Here is a 24,483-nt window from a genome sequence, read left to right as displayed (position 1 = left end):
CTTTCCCCCTTTTTTCGAAAATCAGCCAAATTTTCTCAGGCGCTTAACTTTTGATGGGTAGGACTAAACTTGATGAAAGTTATATATTTGAATTCAGCAGCGAAATTTGATTCTTTTGATGTACCTATTGGTATCAAAAACTCGTTTTCTAGAGTTTCGGTTACCATTGAGCCGGGTCACTCCTTACTTACAGTTCGTTACAACGAACTGTTTGATTAGAGACTAAGATTCATTTCCTAAGCTCAGCATGTTAAGTGTGAGTATGAGCCAAATTCAAATAATAAGAATCGTTCTATAGGTTTTTAGAAGATGGATTTTTGAATTTTCCCATTGAATTGTTTTCTACCAAACAGCATATAAACTAAATTTTTTTTGCTCTTCCTTTTAAGATATAGGCGAATTTGATCGTAGAGTAGTGTTTTATTATCAGGCTCATTTATTTTTTGATTCTCAGTATAGCAAGAAAATGTATGTCCCGGCCACCCGGTTATACCTGACAAAGTGTAAAACTCATCACTAGTTCTGTAATTTTGCTGCAAAAAGTGACATATGAACTATATGAGACTTAATGTATCTTACTCCTTTGGCTAAATTAAGTGTAAAATCTTAGATGTATACTTACACGAATGCTTAAAACTATACTTTTGCCTTAATTTTCTTTGTAAAATAATATCCCAAATAGAGTTAGCTAGGTTTTGCTTGTGCTAAAAATAAGCTTATAATGAGTAGCTTTAAAAAAAAAATACATTTTGCATATACAGAATCAGAGTGAACCAAACAATGTTCGTAAAACAATTCGTCAACCAATAACACTTTACATAACAAACAACAATATTCGTAATGATTTGCTTTAAGAATGATATTCATTTCTGAAATACTGTACCCATCGAATAAGACATTTCGTAGTAACGAACTGTGAGTAAGAAGCGACCCGGCTCAATTATAACCGAAACTCTAAAAAAAGAAATTTTGAAACCAACAGATACACCAAAAGAATTGTACTTTTATGCTGATTTTGAATAAACAAGTTACATCTAGTTTCGTCTTACCCATCAAAAGTTACGAGCCTGTGGAAATTTGCCCCATTTTTGAAAAAAAGGGGAAAACTCCCCTTTAAAGTCATAGAACCTTAATGAAAATCACACCATCAGATTCAGCATATCACACAACCATACTGTAGAGATTTCAAGCTCCTATCTGCATCCTATCTGTGTTTATTTGTTTTTTTGTTTGTTTTTTCCAGGGGTGATCGTACCGTGCCAGTGGTCCTAGAATGCCGTGAGAGGGCTCATTCGAACGGAAATTATAAGTTCTAGTGCGCTTTTTGAATGACCAAAAATTGGAGGGCAACTAGGCCCGCTCCCACGTTTATTTTTTTTTCCAAAGTCACCGGATCAAATTTTGAGATAGCCTTTATTGTTCAGTATAGCAAAAAAAACTTATAACTATGTCTTTGGGGACGACTTAATCCCCCACTGTCCCTGGAGAAAGAGCTGCAAGTTATAAGCTTTGCCCGTGGTTTGCGTATAGTATTGGGAAGTATACAGACGTTTTCAGGGGGGATATTTTCTGTTCGGAGGGAGGGAGTTACGTGGGAGAGAATTTCCATGAAGGCAGCGCTGAATTTCCCAGCATTACTTAAAAAAAACAACAATAAGAAATTAAACAAAAAGACAAGTTTTTCAACTAAAAGTAAGGAGTAGCATTAAAACTTAAAACGAACAGAAAATATTACGTATATAAGGGAGAGGGCTGCCTCACCCCAATAGCTCGCTCTTACGCTAAAGTTTGTGTTTAACTTTTAAAAGAAATTATTCTAATTAAACAGCCTTTATGATTCAGGAGTCCTTATCAGCGAAAAACCTTATTGTCAAAAAAAAATATTATTAATTTTTTTAAAAAATATTATTAGTTAAAAAAAAATAATATGCAAATTTGGTTTTAATTATTCATGTATGGTGAGCCAAATTCAAAACCTGCATTAATACAAAAGTTCAGAAATTAAATATAAAAAAAGTTTTTTTTTTAACTGAAAGTAAGGAGCAACATTAAAACTTAAAACGAACAGAAATTATTCCGTATATGAAAGGGGCTGTCCCTCCTCAACGTCTTGCTGTTTACGCTAAAGTTATTTATTGTTTTAAAAAGTAAAGTTGTGAAAAAGAGTTAAACTTTAGCGTAAAGAGCGAGGCGTTGAGGAGGGGGCAGCCCCTTTCATATACGGAAATAATTTCTTTTTGTTAAGTTTTAATGTCGCTCCTTACTTTCAGTTAAAAAAGCTTGTTGTTTTTATTTAATATAAATTAGGAGAGAGGGTATGCATATGGAATGCATACATTAGATCGAAAACATTTTCCGTGTAGAGCCTCTGCAAGGGGTCCAAACAAATGAAAATCTGCTGGGCGAGGTTGGGGTGGCAGGGGTGATTTGGAAGGAGATCCCGCTCCAGTTTTTGAACTGTTTCTTGATTTAGCGGTGCCCCATTTGGGCACGCCTTGTCATGAAGAAAAATCACACCGTTAGTCAAGCGTCCACGAACGTTTGATAAAATGACAGGTCTTAAGTCAGGCTTAAAACATTCTGGAAATCACAGGGCAACTATCCAATCATAACTATTATAACTATCTTTAAGATTAGTGAGCAACCCACAACCAGTATTATAGTGATATGCTCACAAAAAAGTAAGCAATGTCATTCGTGCGAAACGTCGTAAACTCTTAACTACAGGTGTTACTTTTCTTCATGACGATGCACGCCCACTTGCGGCAATACTAAATCAAGAAATAGATCAAAACCGATCCAAATTGCCCCTACAGCCCAGACCTCTCCCATCAGAGTTTGATTTGTTTTCACCCCTTAAAGAGGGCATGCGCAGAAATATTGTCGACGTTATGAAAAAGATTAAAATCAGATGTAAAATTGGCTTCAAGATCAAACCAAAGAATTTGACACCAGAGGCATTCACAAATTAGAACAAAGGCAGGATAAGTGTCTAAATGCTTGGTGACTGTGTTGACAAGTAGCTAAAGTTTTAACTTGATTAGTTAAATTATTTTTTAGTTATAGCGATTTGTAACGTTACTGATTGAACGGCCCTCGTAAATAGGACAAAGCATGCGCTATGGGACCTTATGATTGCGGGGGCGATAGATTATTAGAATAATTATGCTTTATTTCTAAAAGCAGATCTTTTTCTTGAAGCATTCCCGTACAAAAGTTCAATTTTGATTAAAGTGTTAGGCTTTAGGGGGTATTAAACCCTCTTCATTTTTAGAGGATCTTTGGCTATGCTGCTAAAAACAGAAAAAAATTATAAAGAAGGCTTTTTCAGATAAAAGTAAAGGGTGACATTACAACTCAAATTGAAAAGAAACTGATACCCTTCTTCATTTTCCTCTTTTTTACGCTAAAGTCTGACTTTGTGTCCTAAATCCTTCGGGATCGACTATTAAAACACTAGGGTCGTTGAACCTGAATAAGAAATTTTTAAAGCACTATATAACTTCAGCGTGAAAAGAGGAGGTTGAGGAGGGAAAAGCTCCTCTCATATACAGAAAAATATTTGTTCGTCTTAAGTTTTAATGTCTCTATTTTCCTCATTTTGAATTTTTTTTTTTTTTTACTGTTTATGCAATCTATTCGAAAGATTCAGGTAATTGAATAACTATTCCGAAAAAGTTCATAAATAGCCAATATAATGACTTCAGATAAGTAGTCTTCCAATATTGATTATCTATTATTAACAAATTTTAATTTGAAATAACCGTTTCTTTGAAGGAATGATACAAATATATATATATATATATATATATATATATATATATATATATATATATATATATATATATATATATATATATATATATATATATATATATATATATATATATATATATATATATATATATATATATATATATATATATATATATATATATATATTTATATACATTATGCCGTTGCAAATAGCAAAAAATATTTCAGAAATTCTTTAAGAATACGGTAGATGTAAGGACATCTGATCATTCGCCATTCTTATCACAATACGTCATTTTATACGTAACGAAAAAAAAAATTAGCTTGTCATAATCTAATCTTTGTATTAATATTCAGAAGTTTTAAAAGCCTCAGATAAGCATTGTTCTTTTTTCTAAAAGGAATTATTAAATGTGGCTACGTTTCCGAAGTAGCAAAAAGGTAAAAGCTACTTCAGTTTGAATTAGTATCTTAACATTGTATAGTTTAAGACTTGTAATGTTGGTCTTTAACAATAAACGAACTGCAAAATCTTTAGTAGGCCTTGGAAATAATATTAAGTCGTGGAGCGCCATCTAATGGTCTTATTCTTATTTTCAGAAAGTCTAAAATAACATATAGAGCAGAACAGCTAAGAGAAAGGGGGTGTCTAGCCCGTACGAATCCACTGAATTATCCAGGCTGTTTTTTCTATATTTTCTCTACGATTTATCTTTACTGTATGGTTCGGGCTAGGGTCATCTGAACCCCCCCATCCTAAAATTAAATTCCTGTCTATGTGCGTGGTATATAGTATCCCGAGTCAGTCTTACCGTAGGGTTTATCTTGACAATCCTGCAGTGCAGCAGAATAGGGCCTTTTATTACTACTGAATCAACATGCTGATGCTAATTAGAAAGTAAATATTGAACATAAGACATCCTGAAACGTTGATGGCAGCATATATCTCGATTGGCACTGAGTTGGACCCAGCAGCCAGTGCCTTGTCACAAAAATAAATACAAAATAAAATGCTGAAAAGGAAGTAAGGTGAAGAGTAAGGTAAACACATTATTAATGCATACTGGTCGGAAACCTAGAAGGCATGCAGGTCTGCTGCATAGAGTTCTTTTCCCTTTTACCCGAGACAATCACAAGGGACTTTGAGAAAATTTTTGCATTAATATCTTTGGTTTGAATTTTGAAGCCGCCTATCAAACAGTTCGTGGTAACGAACTGTAAGTAAGGAGCGACCCGGCTCAATGGTAACTGAAACTCTAAAAAACGGAATTTTGATACCAATAGATACATAAAAAGAATTACATTCTAATTCTGATTTCAAATATATAAGTTTCATCGAGCTTAGTTTTACACATGGAAAGTTACGCGCCTGAGAAAATTAGCCTGATTTTGGAGAAAGTGGGAAACACCACCTAAAAGTTATAGAACCTTAGTGAAAATCACACCATCAGATTCAGCGTATCAGAGAACCCTACTGTAGAGGTTTCAAGCTCCTATCTGCAAAAATGTGGAATTTTCCATTTTTTGCCAGAAGAAAGATCACGGATGCGTCTTTTTTTTTCTTTTTTTTTTTTTTCCAGGGATCATCGTATCGACCCATTGGTCCTAGAATATCGTGGGAGGGCTCATTGGAACGGAAATTAAAAGTTCTAGTGTCCTTTTTAAGTGACCAAAAAAATGGATGGCAACTAGGCCCCCTCCCACGCTCATTTTTTTTACCAAAGTCACCCGATCAAAATTTTGAGATTACCATTTTGTTCAGCATGGTCGAAAGTATTATAACTGTGTCTTGTAGGATGACTTAATCCCTCTAAGCTCCCAGGGGAAGGGCTGAAAGTTATGAACTCTACCCAATGTTAACATATAGTATTGGTTATTGGGAAGTATACAAACATTTTCAGGGGAACTTTTTTCTGGTAGTGGGGGTGGGTGTGGGTCGGGGGTTATATGAGAGGATCTTTTCATGAAGGAATTTTTCATGTGAGAAGGGAAATTGCTATGAAGGGGCGCCGGATTTCCCATTATTATTTTAAAAAAAAAATCAGAAATTAAATATAAAAAAACGAGTTTTTCAACTGAAAGTAAGGAGCAACATCAAAACTTAAAACGAACAAAAAAAATATTAGCTATATGATTGGGTTCACCTTCTAGTCAATGCCTCACTCTTTAAGCCAAAGATTTTTTTAGTACTTTCATAGTAGAATGCTTATATTGAATTCTACCAGACGTATAGCAAATACTATGTTATTCTAACAGACATATAGCAAATACCATGTTATTCTACAACGCCCCCGTACCAAACAGGTTGTGTGTGTACTTTCAAGTAATTGGGTTACCAGGCTCATTTAATACCGGTCCTATTAAGGACAAGTTTTTTCTGACGTAGATTTCTAGTTCATGATATACAAGTTTTTTTTTATGTTAAATCCGTGGTCATTCATCTGTAAGTTGATTAGTAGGTTTTTTTTTAAAAACTTGGCTATTCGTTTCATGGGTTTCATTAATAGAACGAGTAATGCATTTGAAAAGGGTAATTACTTCTTTAGTTTACGAGATTTGCGAAATTTTTTTTTGCGAAAAGATATTTGCGAAAAGATATTTGCGTAGACGCTTACAAGGGACATTGCTAGAAAGTATTCAATAGCTTAATTGAAAAGTAACGATAGAATGAATTTGTGAATTGACCTAGATTTACCTCGCCGTTGTGTTATTTATAATACTTAATTAACTTTTGAAAATTTTTTTCATTTTAAAAAGAATTGGCTTAAATGTGTTTTGAGGGGGGTGGGTTGCATAGCGGGGTGCGGGGCACGCTGGTTCAGGTAAAGAGGCTACAGGGGCCCGGAGGGTGGGATTTATACCCGGGGTCCGGTCACCGGGGGGGTCCCGTGCCCGCCGCGTCCCACTTTTTTTTTTTCGTACAAATAGATACATGTGGTAAATATAAAATTGTATTATTATGAGGTTAGCCGGTTTGTGATATCACTATATATAAAATACATTAATCCAGGAGTGTATTTTTTAACTGGGTGTCCGTTACACAGGGGTTCATTTACATGGGGGTTCTTTGTGTTAAATAAGTAGTTTTTGTATCTTTTAAAAGAACTTTACGGGGATTGAGAGACTCAGTTGCCTAATTCCGTGTGATTTTTCTTTACTTGATGCTCATTAAAAACGAAATTTTTTTGTTAAATAAGTAGTTTTTGTATCTTTTAAAAGAGCTTTACGGGGATTGAGAGACTCAGTTGCCTAATTCCGTGTGATTTTTTTTACTTGATGGTCATTAAAAACGAAATTTTTGTGTTAAATAAGTAGTTTTTTTATATTTTAAAAGAGCTTTACGGGGATTGAGATACACAGAAGACAAATAAAGTGTTAAATATATTTTATTTTTTGTATTTATACTCTATTTATAATTTTTTTATAATTTGTTTTTTTAAATTATATTATTTATTTAATTTTATTGAGAGACTCAGGTGCCTAAGTCAGTGTGATTTTTATTTACTTGATGGTCATTAAAAACGAAATTTTTGTGTTAAATAAGTAGTTTTTTTATCTTTTAAAAGAGCTTTACGGTGATTGAGAGACTCAGTTGCATAATTCCGTGTGATTTTTCTTTACTTGATGGTCATTAAAAACGAAATTTTTGTGTTAAATAAGTAGTTTTTGTATCTTTTAAAAGAACTTTACGGGGATTGAGAGACTCAGTTGCCTAATTCCGTGTGATTTTTCTTTACTTGATGGTCATTAAAAACGAAATTTTTGTGTTAAATAAGTAGTTTTTGTATCTTTTAAAAGAACTTTACGGGGATTGAGAGACTCAGTTGCCTAATTCCGTGTGATTTTTCTTTACGTGTTGGTCATTAAAAACGAAATTTTGGTGTTAAATAAGTAGTTTTTGTATATTTTAAAAGATCTTTACGGGGATTGAGAGACTCAGTAGCCTAATTCCGTGTGATTTTTCTTTACTTGATGGTCATTAAAAACGAAATGTTTGTGTTAAATAAGTAGTTTTTGTAACTTTTAAATGAGATTTACGGGGAGTGAGAGACTCAGTAGCCTAATTCCGTGTGATTTTTCTTTACGTGATGTTAATTAAAAACTAAATTTTTGTGTTAAATAAGTATTTTTGTATCTTTTAAAAGAGCTTTACGGGGATTGAGAGAGTCAGTTGCATAATTCCGTGTGATTTTTCTTTACTTGATGGTCATTAAAAAAGAAATTTTTGTGTTAAATAATTAGTTATTGTATCTTTTAAAAGAGCTTTACGGAGATCGAGAGACTCAGTTGCCCAATTCCGTGTGATTTTTCTTTACTTGGTGCTCTTTAAAAAAGAAATTTTTGTGTTAAATAAGTAGTTTTCGTATCTTTTAAAAGAGCTTTAAGGGGTTTGAGAGACTCAGTTGCCTAATTCCGTGTGGTTTTTCATTACTTGGTAGTCATTAAAAACTAAATTTTTTTGTTAATTAAGTAGTTTTTCTATCTTTTAAAATAGCTTTAAGGGGTTTGAGAGACTCAGTTGCCTGTTTCCGTGTGGTTTTTGTTTACTTGGTTGTCCTTAAAAACGAAATTTTTGTGTTATATAAGTAGTTTTTGCATCTTTTAAAAGAGCTTTAATGGGTTTGAGAGACTCAGTTGATTAATTCCGTGTGGTTTTTCTTTACTTTGTAGTAATTAAAAACAAAATTTTAGTGTTAAATAAGTATTTTTTGTATCTTTTAAAAGATCTTTAAGGGGTTTGAGAGACTCAGATGCCGGTTTCCGTGTGGTTTTTATTTACTTGGTTGTCATTAAAAACGAAATTTTTGTGTTAAATAAGTAGTTTTTGTATCTTTTAAAAGAGATTTAAGGGGCTTGAGAGACTCTGTAATGCACTAGTTTTTCAGTAAAGACACTCAATATCCTAAAAGTGTTTAATTAAAACTTTTTTAGAACTTCGAAATTTCTAAAATTTATTTATTTCTTTATTTATGTAAATAACTTAATATTTCAAAATATGATTACAGTTCTAAAAATTGAGCTATTTGATTGGTAAGAGAAACGATGTGACTTTCCCACTGGCATTCTATGACAGGTTATTGACAGCGCCCTGTGATTGGTCAGAGACACGATGTGACTTTCCCACTGGTATTCTATGACTGGTTATTGACACAACCTAATCTATTGCATGTATTAAATCAGTATTTTTTACGCAGTGGAACGATAAACACATAAGTCATATCTTTAAAAAAAGTGAAGATGGAACATTTTAATAAAGTGTGTTTACATAACAAGGTTATTGTAGCATTGAATGCCGACAAAAAGAAATATTTAAACTTTGAAACAAGTACAGGTGGTAGCACTATTGGAAATGTATGCATGCATTGTCATGACAGTAAGGAATTAAATTTCTTTGGAATACCGAAAAAATTCAACTCTTATGTTGGTGGTTATGCGAGATTGAGATCTCCAGAGATGATTGCACTCAAAGAGAATGCCAACATAAAAATAATCATTGATGATAGAGGACAACTCCTTGCTACTGTTACAGGTAACACATTACCTACTGATACATCCAATCGTCACCTTTCAGGTATTAGCATTCAACGGAAGCTCAATAAAAGAAAGGCCTACTCTTCTACTAATATCGTAAACCATATCTTGTCTACGTGCCGAAACTGTTACCTGTGTAAAAATAATGTGATAATAGACAGTGAAAGTGCCAGAAAAATAAAAAGGGCATTGTCAGAAAATATCACGATGGAATATAAAGATGAATCGATGAAAAACAAAGCACCAGCAAACGTTACTGCCATTGGTCAAACAGTCATTGAACCAAATAATACCAAAGAAGAAAAGCATATTGACCCTTTTGATGAGACACCAGTAAAAATTGTGTATTACTCAAAATGGAATAATGATTATTCTACTGATTACGAACTAAGAGAAGACAAGAGCTATAATATCAAGAGAGAACATGGTGAACTATTTTATGGAACAGATTCAAAATGTCCAAAGTTAATTGTTGATATTAATAATGTATCATAATATATTTATTGTATTAATATTCTACATAGCATTATTTCATTAAAAATATATTTTGCATTACATTGTTATGTGTTCATTATTTTTAGAGTAAGCTAGCATATCAAACGTTTAGAATGTCTAATAAAACGTCGGAGATGTAAGAAAAGGAATTTGCATACATCTATTGTCAGACACATGGGGACAAATTTTTCTTGAATTCACCTCCTGGATAAATAAAAAAAGACATTTCATTCAAGAAATTATAACGAAACTCTAAGTAAGCTACAAACTCTGTCTTGAAGTTACCTCATGGATACACAATGCAGAAATTTCATGTAAGAAATTATCAAAAATTTTAAGTAAGTAGCAAATTCTTTCAAAAATATGTTAATACGTTTAAGCAATAAATATCTTTAAGCCTAACCCGTCTTTATTCTTTAGAATAGTTGTATTCATTTCATTAAATTATGAAGAAATTGTAAGTAAGTAACAATAGCTTTCTCGAATTCGCTTCCTGCACACAATACAGATATTTAATTCAAGAAATGATAATACAATCGCAAGTAAGTAACAAAGTCCGTATTGTTTTCCCCTCTTGGATACACAATACTGAAATTTCATTCAAGAACTTATGAAGGAATTCTAAATAGGTAACACACTCATGGTACCTCATGGATACACAATGCAGAAATTTCATTTAAGAAATTATCAAAAATTTTAAGTAAGTAGCAAATTCTTTCTTGAATTCGCCTCCTGTGTAAATAAAAAAGGCAGTTCATTAAAGAAATTATGAAAAAATTGTAAGTAAGTAGAAAATTCTTTCTTGAATTCACATTCTGAATAAACAAAAAAGACATTTCGTTCGAGAAATTACGACAAAATTCAAAGTAAGTAACAAACTCTTTATTGTTTTCATGACTTATATACACGTTTTATAAATTTAATTAAATAAATTATTAAAAAATTCTCAGTAAGTATAAATTTATTTATTTAATTAAAATATTTTATAAAATATAAGAAAATATAAAAAATTAATTTATGAAAAAAAAACAATTTCTGTATATAAGTCATCTCAGTGATACAAATTACAGAAATTTCATTCAAATAATTATGGACATATTTGCACGTAAGTCACAAACTCTTTTTGTTTCCAAATATTTATGATACCGTAAAGATAATAAATTGAATACATTATGAAAAAATCACAAGAAAGTAACTTTTATTCTCTATCACACCCACACAGTTAACTGATATAAACGAGTTATAAAATAAACACATGAACTTATGAGAAAAATTATCGGTAAGTGAAAAGTACTGTCTCGAAGTCAACTCTTGTATACGCACAACATAACTTACCTAAAATTATTTATGTAAATATATAAAAAAGGCCGAAAAATGATTCAATAAATTATGAAAAAATTCTTAGTAAGTAACAATTTTTTTCTTGAAGTCGTCTCTCGGATGCACAATGCGGAAATTTAATTCAAGAAATTATGAAAATATTTGTAAGTAAGTAACAAACTCTTTATTGATTTCACCTATTGGATATACAGTACAGATACTTCATTCAAGAAATTGTGAAAAAATCGCAAGTAAGTAACTTTTTTCTCTTTATCACAAACAAGTTTCACTTAGCTAAATGATGTATAAATTTAATTCATGAAATTATTGAAAAATTCTCAGTAAGTAACAATTTCTTTCTTGAAGTCAACTCTTGGATACGCAATACGGAAATTTGATTCAAGAAATTATGAAAAAATTGTAACTAAGTAGCAAATTCTTTCTTGAATTTACCTGCTGGACAAACAAAAAGAAATTTCGTTCAAGAAATTATGACAAAATTCTAAGTAAGTAAAAAACTATTTTTTTTTTTCACTATTTATATATAAGACATATAAATTTAATTAAATAAATATTTAAAAATTTATAATTATAATTAGAAAATTATTTATTTAATTAAAATTTTGTAAAAAAAAAAAAAAAAAAAATAAAATAAATTACTTTAATTAAATTTTTAAAAAATTATAGTTAATTAAAAAAATTTATTTTTTTAACTATTTATATAAAATATTTATAAATTAAATTAATTAAATTATTTAAAAAATTATAATTAATTAACAATTTCTTTCTTGAATTTAACTCTTGTATACACAATACGGAAATTTCATTCAATAAATTATGAAAATATTTTTAAGTAAGTAACAAACTCTTTATTAATTTCACCTCTTGGATATACAGTACAGATACTTCATTCAAGAAATTATGAAAAAATCGCAAGTAAGTAGCTTTTTTTTCTTTATCACAAACAATTTTCACTTAGATACACTATTTTGTAAATTTAATTAAATAAATTTTGAAAAAATTTTCATTAATTAAAAATTTCTTTATTGAATTAATATCTTGGATACACACAATACGGAAATTTAATTCAAGAAATTATAAAAAATATTTGTAAGTAAGTAACAAGCTCTTTATTGATTTCACCCCTTGAATATACAGTACAGATACTTCATTCAAGAAACGTGATTAAACACGTTTTGAAACTACATGCTATTTGTATGCCTGTCCTTGGCACCTTTCCAAACGAACAGGGAGTCCCCACTGGTTCCTACACAGTGCAAAAAAGTGAGCAATCCGAAAACTCCACGTTTTCAACCAGACTGGTTTTTTAGGGACCAATAAGGAGAGATATGCAAATTCTACATAGCTTTATTTCATTTTTTTAAGGTTCATTTAGACGAAGTTACGGGCGCGCACGGAACTTCGTCTAATTGAACCTTAAAAAATGTAATAAAGCTGTGTCGAATGTGCATATCTCTCCGTATTGGTCCCTAAAAAACCCGTCTGGTTGAAAACGTGGAGTTTTCGTACTGCTCGCTTTTTTGCAATGTGTAGGAACCAGTGGGGAATCCCTGTTCGTTTGGAAAGGTGCCAAGGAAAGGCATACAAATAGCATGTAGTTTCAAAACGTGTTTAATCACGTTTATTGAATGAAGTATCTGCACTTTATATTCAAGATGTGAAATCAATAAAGAGTTTGTTACTTACTTAAAAATACTTTTTACAATTTCTTGACTGAAATTTCCGTATTGTGTGTATCAAAGAGTAGACCTAAAGAAAGAGATTGTTAATTACTGAAAAATATTTCATAATTTATAGAATTAAATATAAAAAATATATTAGATAAGTGAAAATTGTTTGTGATAAAGAAAAAAAGCTACTTACTTGCGATTTTTTCATAATTTCTTGAATGAAGTATCTGCACTGTATATCCAAGAGGTGAAATTAATAAAGAGTTTGTTACTTAATTACAAATATTTTCATAATTTATTGAATGAAATTTCCGTAGTGTGTATCCAAGAGTTAACTTCAAGAAAGAAATGGTTACTTACTGATAATTTTTTTAATAATTTAATTAATTTTATTTCTAAATATTTTATAAAACTATTGAAAACAAAAAAGTTTGTTAATTACTTTTTATTTTTTCAAATTTTCTTTACCGAAATTTATTTTTTTTTTTTTTTTTGTTTATACAAAATGTTAAATAAATAAATAATTTTAAAAATATAAATATAATTTTTTCAAAATTTATTTAAATAAATTTATATGTATTATATATAACTAGTTAAAACAAAAAAGATTTTTTTAATTAATTATAATTTTGTCATAATTTCTTGAACGAAATTTCTTTTTTTGTTTGTCCAGCAGGTAAATTCAAGAAAGAATTTGCTACTTAGTTACAATTTTTTCATAATTTCTTGAATGAAATTTCTGTATTGCGTATCCAAGAGTTGACTTCAAGAAAGAAATTGTTACTTACTGAGAATTTTTCAATAATTTCTTGAATTAAATTTCTACATCATTTAGCTAAGTGAAAATTGTTTGTGATAAAGAGAAAAAAAAAAAGTTACTTACTTGCGATTTTTTCACAATTTCTTGAATGAAGTATCTGTACTGTATATCCAAGAGGTGAAATCAATAAAGAGTTTGTTACTTACTTACAAATATTTTCATAATTTCTTGAATGAAATTTCCGCATTGTGTATCCAAGAGACGACTTCAAGAAAGAAATTGTTACTTACTAAGAATTTTTTCATAATTTCTTGAATCAAATTTATACATCGTGTATCTAAGTCATGAAATGCTTGAATGAAATTTAAGTATTTTTTATACATGAGTTGAATTCAATAAAGAAATTGTTACTTACTGATAATTTTTTTCCTAATTTCTTTAATTAAATTTATACATCGTGTAGCTAAGTGAAAATTGTTTTTGATAAAGAGAAAAAAAGTTACTTACTTGCGATTTTTTCATAATTTCTTGAATGAAGTATCTGTACTGTATATCCAAGAGGTGAAAACAAAAAGAGTTTGTTACTTACTTAAAAATATTTTCATAATTTCTTGAATGAAATTTCCGTATTGTGTATCCAAGAGTTGACTTCAAGAAAGAAATTGTTTTTTTTAATAATTTATTAAATGAAATTTAAGTATTGTGTATCCAAGAGTTGACTTCAAGAAAGAAATTGCTACTTACTGAGAATTTTTTCATAATTTATTGAATTAAATTTCTACAACGTGTATCTAAGTCATGAAAACAATAAAGAGTTTGTTACTTACTTGGAATTTTGTCATAATTTCTCGAACGAAATGTCTTTTTTGTATATTCAGCAGGTGAATTCAAGAAAGAATTTGCTACTTACTTACAATTTTTTCATAATTTCTTTAATGAACTGTCTTTTTTATTTACCCAGGAGGTGAATTCAAGAAAGAATTTGCTACTTACTTAAAATTTTTGATAATTTCTTAAATGAAATTTCTGCATTGTGTATCCATGAGGTAACATGAGTGTGTTACCTATTTAGAATTCCTTCATATTTTCTTGAATGAAATTTCAGTATTGTGTATCCAATAGGGAGAAAACAATAAAGACTTTATTACTTACTTGCGATTTTATTATTATTTCTTGAATTAAATATCTGTATTGTGTCCAGGAAGCGAATTCAAGAAAGCTATTGTTACTTACTTACAATTTCTTCATAATTTAATGAAATGAATACAACTATTCTAAAGAATAAAGACGGGTTAAGCTTAAAGATATTTATTGCTTAAACGTATTAACATATTTTTGAAAGAATTTGCTACTTACTTACAATTTTTGATAATTTCTTGAATGAAATTTCTGCATTGTGTATCCATGAGGTAACTTCAATACAGAGTTTGTAGCTTACTTAGAGTTTCGTCATAGTTTATTGAATGAAATGTATTTTTTTCTTTATCCTGTAGATGAATTCAAGAAAAAATTTGTCCCCATGTGTCTGACAATATATGTATGCAGATTCCTTTTCTTACATCTTCGACGTTTTATTAGACATTCTAAACGTTTGATATGCTAGCTTACTCTAAAAATAATGAACACATAGCAATGTAATGCAAAATATATTTTTAATGAAATAATGCTATGTAGAATATTAATACAATAAATATATTATGATACATTATTAATATCAACAATTAACTTTGGACATTTTGAATCTGTTCCATAAAATAGTTCACCATGTTCTCTCTTGATATTATAGCTATTGTCTTCTCTTAGTTCGTAATCAGTAGAATAATCATTATTCCATTTTGACTCATACACAATTTTTACTGTTGTCTCATCAAAAGGCTCAAAATGCTTTTCGTCTTTGGTATTATTTGGTTCAATGACTGTTTGACCAAAGGCAGTAACGTTTGCTGGTGCTTTGTTTTTCATCGATTCATCTTTATATTCCATCGTGATATTTTCTGACAATGCCCTTTTTATTTTTCTGACAATTTCACTGTCTATTATCACATTATTTTTACACAGGTAACAGTTTCGGCACGTAGACAAGATATGGTTTACGATATTAGTAGAAGAGTAGGCCTTTCTTTTATTGATCTTCTGTTGAATGCTAATACCTGAAAGGTGACGATTGGATGTATCAGTAGGTAATGTGTTACCTGCAACAGTAGCAAGGAGTTGTCCTCTATCATCAATGATTATTTTTATGTTGGCATTCTCTTTGAGTGCAATCATCTCTGGAGATCTCAATCTCGCATAACCACCAACATAAGAGTTGAATTTTTCGGTATTCCAAAGAAATTTAATTCCTTACTGTCATGACAATGCATGCATACATTTCCAATAGTGCTACCGCCTGTACTTGTTTCAAAGTTTAAATATTTCTCTTTGTCGGCATTCAATGCTACAATAACCTTGTTATGTAAACACACTTTATTAAAATGTTCCATCTTCACTTTTTTTTTTAAAGATATGACTTATGTGTTTATCGTTCCACTGCGTAAAAAATACTGATTTAATACATGCAATAGATTAGGTTGTGTCAATAACCAGTCATAGATTACCAGTGGGAAAGTCACATCGTGTCTCTGACCAATCAAAGAGATCTGTCAATAACCGGTCATAGAATGCCAGTGGGAAAGTCACATCGTGTCTCTGACCAATCACAGAGCGCAATTGTTAGAACTGTAAGCATATTTTGACATTTTAAGTTATGTACAGAAAGAAAAAATAAATAAATTTTAAAAATTTAGAATTTTTAAAAAAGTTTTAATTAAACTCTTTTATTATATCGTTTTTATTTAATTAAAAACTACTTAAGTACATATAAACAATAACAAATTAAATCAAATTTAATTTATTCAAAAAACTCAATAGAGAGAACAAAAATTTAGAATTCATTGTCTTCAACCTCCACTCCCACAACACGGCCAAATGCAAATGAGTCTCTCACTAAACATCACTATCTTTACATAGATACCCCCTAGACTAATAAAACTCGAAAATTTTGTTTTTAATGAATAACAAGTAAAGAAAAACCACACTGAATTAGGCAACTGAGTCTCTCAAACCCCGTAAAGCTCTTTTAAAAGATGCAAAAACTACTTATTTAACACAAAAATTTCGTTTTTAACGAGCACCAAGTAAACACAAAACACACGGAAACAGGCAACTGAGTCTCTCAATCCCCTTAAAGCTCTTTTAAAAGATACAAAAACTACTTATGTAACACAAAAATTTCGTTTTTAATGACTAACAAGTAAGGAAAAAACACACGGACTTAGGCAACTGAGTCACTCAAACCCCGTAAAGCTCTTTTAAAAGATACGAAAACTACATAATTAACACAAAAATTTCGTTTTTAACGAGCACCAAGTAAAGAAAAATCACACGGAATTGGGCAACTGAGTCTCTCAATCCCCGTAAAGCTCTTTTAAAAGATACAAAAAATACCTATTTAACACAAAAATTTCGTTTTTAATGACCATCAAGTAAAGAAAAATCACACGGAATTATGCAACTGACTCTCTCAATCCCCGTAAAGCTATTTTAAAATATAAAAAACTACTTAAAGAACACAAAAATATAGTTTTTAATGACCATCAAGTAAAGAAAAATCACACGGAATTAGGCGACAGAGTGTCTCAATCCCCGTAAAGCTCCATTAAAACATACAAACACTACTTATATAACACAAAAATTTCTTTTTTAATGACCAACAAGTAAAGAAAAATCACACGGAATTAGGCTACTGAGTCTCTCAATCCCCGTAAATATCTTTTAAAAGATACAAAAACTACTTATTGAACAAAACAATTTCGTTTTTAATGACCACCAACTAAAGAAAAATCACACGGAATTAGGCAACTGAGTCTCTCAATCCCCGTAAAGTTCTTTTAAAAGATACAAAAACTACTTATTTATCCTTAAATTTTCGTTTTTAATGACCATCAAGTAAAGAAAAATCACACGGAATTAGGCAACTGAGTCTCTCAATCCCCGTAAAGCTCTTTTAAAAGATACAAAAACTACTTATTTAAAATTAAAATTTCGTTTTTAATGACAATCAAGTCAATAAAAATCACACGTACTTAGTCAACAGAGTCTCTCAATCCCCGTCAAGCTCTTTTAAAAGATACAAAAACTACTTATTTAACACAAAAATTTCGTTTTTAATGACCATCAAGTAAATAAAAATCACACGGAATTAGGCCACTGACTCTCTCAATAAACTAAAATATAATTTATAATATAAAAATAAAAAAATATAATATAACTTATATATAATTTATATTAAAAAAATATATGAGCTTTAAAAATTAGAAAGGAACCTGGTTCTATCAATCCCATTAAAGATATTTTAAAAGATACAAAAACTACTTATTTAACAAAAAAATTTCGTTTTTAATGAGCATCAAGTAAAAAAAAATCACTCGGAATTAGGAAACTGAGTCTCTCAATCCCCTTAAAGCTCATTTAAAAGATACAAAAACTACTTATTGAACAAAAAAATTTCGTTTTTAATGAGCATCAAGTAAATAAAAATCACACGGAATTAGGCAACTGAGTCTCTCAATCCCCGTAAAGTTCTTTTAAAAGATACAAAAACTACTTATTTAACACAAAGAACCCCCATGTAACTGAACCCCTGTATAACTGAAACCCCTGTACAACTGAACCTCCGTGCTAAATTTCATTAAGTTTAATTTATAGTCACCAATTGCTCCAAGCCTCAGAAGAAAAAGGTATTTTTAAAACCGGTAGCCCTATTTACTAAAAAAAAAAAGGGATACCCCCCGTGCAACGGTACCCCCCGGGTAACTGCACCCGTGTATAACCGAAATCCCTCCGTGCACCTGTATCCTCTTTAACTGAACCCTCGGGCAACTCACCCCGCTCTGCAACCCACCCCCCTCATAAATCTGTTCAGTCATTTATTTTTAAATTGACAATATTTTTAAAACGTTACTTACGTATTATAAAGACCACATCGTCGAGGTAAAGCTAGGTCAAGTCACAATGTCATTCTATCGTTACTTTTCAATTAAGCTATTGAATACTTTCTCGCAATGTCCCTTGTAAGCGTCTACGCAAATATCTTTTCGCAAATATCTTTTAGCAAAAAAAAAAATTCGCAAATCTCGTAAACTAAAGAAGTAATTACCTTTTTCAAATGCATGACTCGTTCTATTAATGAAACCCATGAAATGAATAGCCAAGTTTTTTAAAAAAAAAACCTACTAATCAACTTACAGATGAATGACCACGGATTTAACATAAAAAAAAAACTTGTATATCATGAACTAGAAATCTACGTCAGAAAAAACTTGTCCTTAATAGGACCGGTATTAAATGAGCCTGGTAACCCAATTACTTGAAAGTACACACACAACCTGTTTGGTACGGGGGCGTCGTAGAATAACATGATATTTCCTATTTGTCTGTTAGAATAACATGGTATTTGCTATACGTCTGGTAGAATTCAATATAAGCATTCTACTTTTCATAAGAGCTATTTATTCTAATTAACGGCCTTTGTGATTAAGGGGTCATTTTTAAAGAATTGGAATAAAATTCGAACTTTAGCTTAAAGAGCAAGGTATTGACTAGGGGGCAAACCCCTAATATATGTATTAAAAATAAATGGAATATAGAAGTTCGTTACGTAAGTTAATTCGTAAGTTACGTATATTTATTACTAATAAAAACGTTCGTAAATAAAATTCAACAAGTTTCGAGAAAGCCATTTAACCAATTAAAAGTAAAATTAATATACAAATTTTGTTTCAATTATTCATGCACGGTGAGCCAAAATCAAAACTTGCATTAAATAAAACGCGCTCACAAATGAAATAAAAAAAAAAAAGTTTTTTTTAACTGAAAGTAAGGAACGACGTTAAAACTTAAAACAAACAGAAATTATTCCGTATATAAAACTGGCTGTCCCCTCCTAAACGCCTCTCTCTTTACTCTAAATTTTTACTTTCTTAAAACTAATTTTTTTTCAAACAATAGATTGTAGTTTTAATTGAAGTTTTCTTTAATTAACTGTAAAGAGATTCCAAAAATCAGATTCGTCTTTTCTATAACCAGAATTAAATAAGCTTAAAACTAATACATGAAAAAATTTATACGATTGAATTTCTAATTGAATTTAACGAAAATTATACCATCTCATTCAGCTAATCAGATAACTCTGTATAAAGAATTTTCACGCTCCTATCTGCAAAAAGGTGGAAACCTGCATTTTTTGCTCGAAGATCACGATGTGTGCCCTCCAATAAATGGAGGGCATTTAGGCCCCCTACTACGCTCTTTTTTCTCAAAGTCACCCAATTAAAATTTTGAGATAGCCATTTTGTTCAGCATAGTCGAAAATCTAATAAATATGTCTTTTAGGATGACTTAATCCCCCACAGTTCCCAGGGTATGGGCTGCAATTTATGAACTTTGCCCTTTGCTTAAATTTTGTATTGGTTTTGGGTATGTTTACAGAATTTTTCTGTATGGTTTTTTTTGTGGTGGGGGGGGGGCTGGAGGAGGGGTTTACTCGGGAGAATCTTTCCGTGGAGGATGTTTCTTTCAGGTAAGGGACATTTCTGTGAAGGGTGCGCCGGATTTCCAAGCATTATTTAAAAAACGATCAGAAATTAAGTTAAAAAAAAACAAGTTTTTTCAACTGAAAGTAAGAAGCAACATTAGAACTTAAAACTAACAGAAATTATTACGTATATGAGGGGGGTCTCCCCCCAGTCAATACGTCGCTCTTTACGCTACAGTTTTTTTAGTGCTTTCAAAAGAGTTATCTATTCTAATTAAACGGCCTTTGTGATTCTGGGGTTTGTGAATAAATTTTTTTTTAACTTTTAACGTAAAGACCGTGGTATTGAATAAGGGGAGAACCCCCTCATATACGTAATAACATATACATAATAAAAAAAAACAAGCGATACGGCACAATAGTAAGCAAAACTTTTAAAAACCGAATATTGATGTCAATAAATGTATCAAAAGAATGGGCTTATAATGCTGATTCTAAATATATAAATTGTATTAAGTTTAGTATTACCCATCAAAGGCTTCGAGCCTGAGAAAATTTACCTGATTTTTTAAAGAGGGAGGAAACATCCCCTACAAGTGAAAGAATTTTAATGAAAATCTCATCGTTAGGTTCAGAGTATCAGAAAACCCTATTACATAGGTTTCAAGCTCATATCTGAAAAAATCTGCAACTATGTCTGCAACGTATTTTTTGTCAGAAGAAAAATATACGAATATAGAAGTTCGTTACGTAAGTTAATTTGTAAATTACGTCAGAACCAAATTTAGAGACAGCCATTTAGCAAAAGAAGAGTAAAATTTTTATGAAGATTTTTTTTACTTATTCAATGACGGTGAGCCAAAATAATAGCTGCATTAACTAAAAAACGATCAGAAATTAAATAAAAAACAAGTTTTTTAAACGGAAAGTAAGGAGCGACATTAAAACTTAATGTCGAACGAACAGAAATTATTCCGTATATGAAAGGGGCTGTCCCCTCCTCAACGCCTCGCTCCATACGCTAAAGTTTGCCTCTGTCTCACAACTTTTTAAAACAATAAAAAACTTTTGCGTAAAGAGCGAGGCGTTGAGGAGGGGACAGCCCCTTTCATATACGGAATAATTTCTGTTCGTTTTAAGTTTTAATGTCGCTCCTTACTTTCAGTTTAAAAAACTTGTTTTTTTAATTTAATTAGAAAAAAAACTTTCTACAGTTGTAGCCAAATTTGCCCAAAACAGAGATTGACTAAGGGGTTTTTCTTGCGAAATCTGTTTTTACTCTGGAAAACTATCAGGGATATCCCATCAGTAACGTTGAAATCAAACAGAATCTCTTCTGGTCAGAACTAATTATGACTTGTGTACAGGATTGCCACCACAACGAAATAAAAATCACCAGTTTTTCACCAAGAAAATCACCAGAAATCGCCAGATTTTCACCATGAAAATCACCAGAAATCACCAGTATTTTACAATAATGATAAGCTTTACACCAAAAGACGCGCTGGGCACCCTGAGCTAAGACATTATGTTTTTCAAAGGCCGTCAGCTGCTCAAGAAGGGAGAGAATTTGTTCCTAAAACCGGAATTCCAGGCTAAGACTGAAATTGTTACCTAAAATCCTGTTACTGGACATGAAGAGCCTTTTTATTTATTTGACTACTATTATACTTTTCTAGGTCTTTACTTTGCAAAATCTTTTCTTTTTCTTTTTTCTAGGTTTCCATTGAAAAGATTAACGCCAATAATCCTCTTTTGTCCTAAAATCAAATTTCATTTACTTATGAGTGGTTTTAATCATCCCCCTCCCATAGTTGGTATCCTTAGTGGTAAACTTTAGCTCTGAAAAACACGACTCAAATGGTGTCAATTTCTTATATATTTATTTTACTTCCGGAAAATCGCCGTGGGTGAAGTCTAAGCTGAAATATCAGACAAGCGGTGATAAATCTTATTTCCCTGGTTACTTAGACGAGAGCCCCTTGAGACTGAGCCCCCGGGTTTCTTCTTGAAAAAGACCTAGCCTAGGCTGTTGAATCTATGTTCATCTGGGACTATGCTTTCGTTACCTGAGATTTTTTTTTCGTTTCTGAGCCTCAATCCGTTTTATCACACATGTATGTATTTATAAATTAAAATTTGTAACTATGGGGAAGCCGATTGCCAAGCTAAAAAGATACACAGAAGTGCGAAATAACGCCACTCTTTAGAAATAACAAATAAAAACAAGACATAAAATGTGAAAGTCACTGATTATTTCACCTCAGTAAGACAGCGAAACAAATCATAAATGGAATGTCAACCAATTTTGTAAAAAATCACCAAATTAAATGAAAATTGCCAGAGATCACCAGATTAAAAACGAAAATCACCAGATTCAAGAAAATCACCAGGAGGATGGAAAATCACCAGATCTGGTGATAAATCACCAGCGATGGCAACCGTGCTTGTGTGTAATCACATGGCACAGAAATTGCTAAACACCCGATTAAGTAGTCTCTGATGCTTTAAATAAGTTTCAGATCAAGTCTGAGTTAGTTCCAATATGACTAAAAGAACCACTGCCTTTGGGGCTGAAGGTTGCCAGAGCTTACAAGTTGCACCCTGAAGCTGAGTGTACTAAGTAGGATGAAGGGAGGATAGAAAGTTAAGAAGAGCAGAAAGCAAGAAAGAGGAGGAAGCAAAGAAAATACTGGCCGATAAAAAAGACCATTAAACACCTAAAAGTAAATTTTATTTAAAGGAAGTCAGACAAAAAGGAGATAAGTAAAGTAGCAGAAATGTTTCTTCGACAAACCCTAGTGTTCAATGAACCCTAGAAACCTGAGGCTTCGTGAGAATTTGGCCTCACGCACTGCCTGATTGATGCTCTGAGTTGAAAATATGATAAGAAAATGAGGCAAAAAGAGAGATGGAACTATTTCATGAGAGAATCAACAAGCAAGAGTTGTCCCTGATATTGTCTTATTTTGCCTACAGCAATAAGCAGAGTAAAAAAGTTCAATAATGTCTTTTATAGTTTGTTTGTTTGCTTTTTAAATGAAATCAAAGTATTTAAGTGAGTTAAAAAAAATAATGGAGTAAAATAGAGAATACGCGCTTTATAGAACAATGCAGAATAAGGGTTTACGTTTTCACCCTAAAAAGTTCATAAATTTTATATTTCTTACAAAAGATGTAGCTGGAAGTCCATTATTAGTATCCCGATTTAACCAAATTTTGTTGCAAAAGGCTACCTCAGCCGGGTTGATGAGATTTCTGTTGAAATGAAATTATCCCATTGCAAACTTTACGAAGCTTTAACAGACTTGAGCAACATATTTTTGAACTGAATCAGAGCAAATGAATTTTGCCACAGGTAACATGAAAATACATTTCTCTAAAGAAAGGGAGGCTAGGGTTTAACTCCCTGCTCCATATTTATCTTAGGTATCCTTCACATAAGAAATTCGAAAATTTTGCCGAAAATTGACCTATCAAGGTTTTAGATATCAAACAGTTCATGGTAACGAACTGTAAGTAAGGGGTGACTTGGCCCAATAGTTGCCGAAACTTTAAGAACCAGAAATTTGATAACAACAGATATGTTATCGTGAATATACTAAATTCGTGAATGCCGACATTCAGCGGTGACTATCCGAAATACTTCTTTTTCTCCTTGTTTTTACTCAGCGTTGCCAGTCAACTTCTTCAGTTTAATGCAAGGTTTGATGATGACAGCTTAGGTTAGGTTTGGCTAGGTTAAGTCAGGTTTTTAACCCATTTCTGATATTTATAACCTAGTTTAACCTAACCTTATCTAGCCTAACCTAACCTAAATTAACATAACCTAACCGAACCTAACTTTAGCTTTTACCATCATAGCTTGTGTAAGACTGAAAATGTCGACTCGCAAAGCAATTGAATCCAAGCAGAAAAAAAAGGAATTTCGGTTATTCGCCGGTGAATGTCGACATTAACCAGATTTTGAACATTGACGGTAAAAGATAGATAAAAAAAAATTGTCTTTTTATGCTGATTCCAAATTCATTAAGTTTAATGTCATCCATCAAAAGGTACGAGCCTGAGAAAATTTGCCTGATCTTTGGAAAAGGAGGAAAACACCACCATAAATCCAAGCGTTCTTAATGAAAATTACACCGTCGGATTCAACATATCAGAAAACCCTACTGTAGAAGTTTCAAGTTCCTATTTTCAAAAACGTGGAATTTCGTATTTTTCGGCAGAAGAAAGATCACGGATGCCATTTATCTGTTTTTTTTTTCTTTGTTTTTTTTGTTCTTTTCAGGGATGATTGTATCGAGCCAATGGTCCTTCTACATCGAAAGACAGCTTGTTTTAATGGGAATCAAAAG

The 24,483-nt window shown here is 31.3% G+C and overlaps 1 protein-coding gene across 2 annotated transcripts in view; it reads left to right on the top strand.

Annotated features, from left to right (window-relative positions):
• LOC148941357 (SH2 domain-containing protein 3A) overlaps positions 1 to 24,483 on the top strand; it is a 69,203-nt gene that overhangs the window by 1,826 nt on the left and 42,894 nt on the right. The window contains exon 1 of one of the 2 annotated variants that reach the window (XM_089103973.1): positions 4,112 to 4,197. The exons of the other annotated variant lie outside the window; for it this stretch is intronic. Within the exon in view, the coding sequence (XP_088960099.1) occupies positions 4,168 to 4,197 (30 nt within the window). The 5' untranslated portion in view covers positions 4,112 to 4,167. Of the gene's footprint in view, positions 1 to 4,111; positions 4,198 to 24,483 lie in introns of those variants that run through there. 2 annotated transcript variants of the gene reach the window in all.

The sequence above is a fragment of the Artemia sp. Qi Xiang Cuo genome, chromosome 18, assembly GCF_049724085.1.
Source record: "Artemia sp. Qi Xiang Cuo chromosome 18, ASM4972408v1, whole genome shotgun sequence".
Classification (NCBI taxonomy): Eukaryota; Metazoa; Arthropoda; class Branchiopoda; order Anostraca; family Artemiidae; genus Artemia; species Artemia sp. Qi Xiang Cuo.
This window is presented reverse-complemented; position numbering and strand designations above follow the sequence as displayed.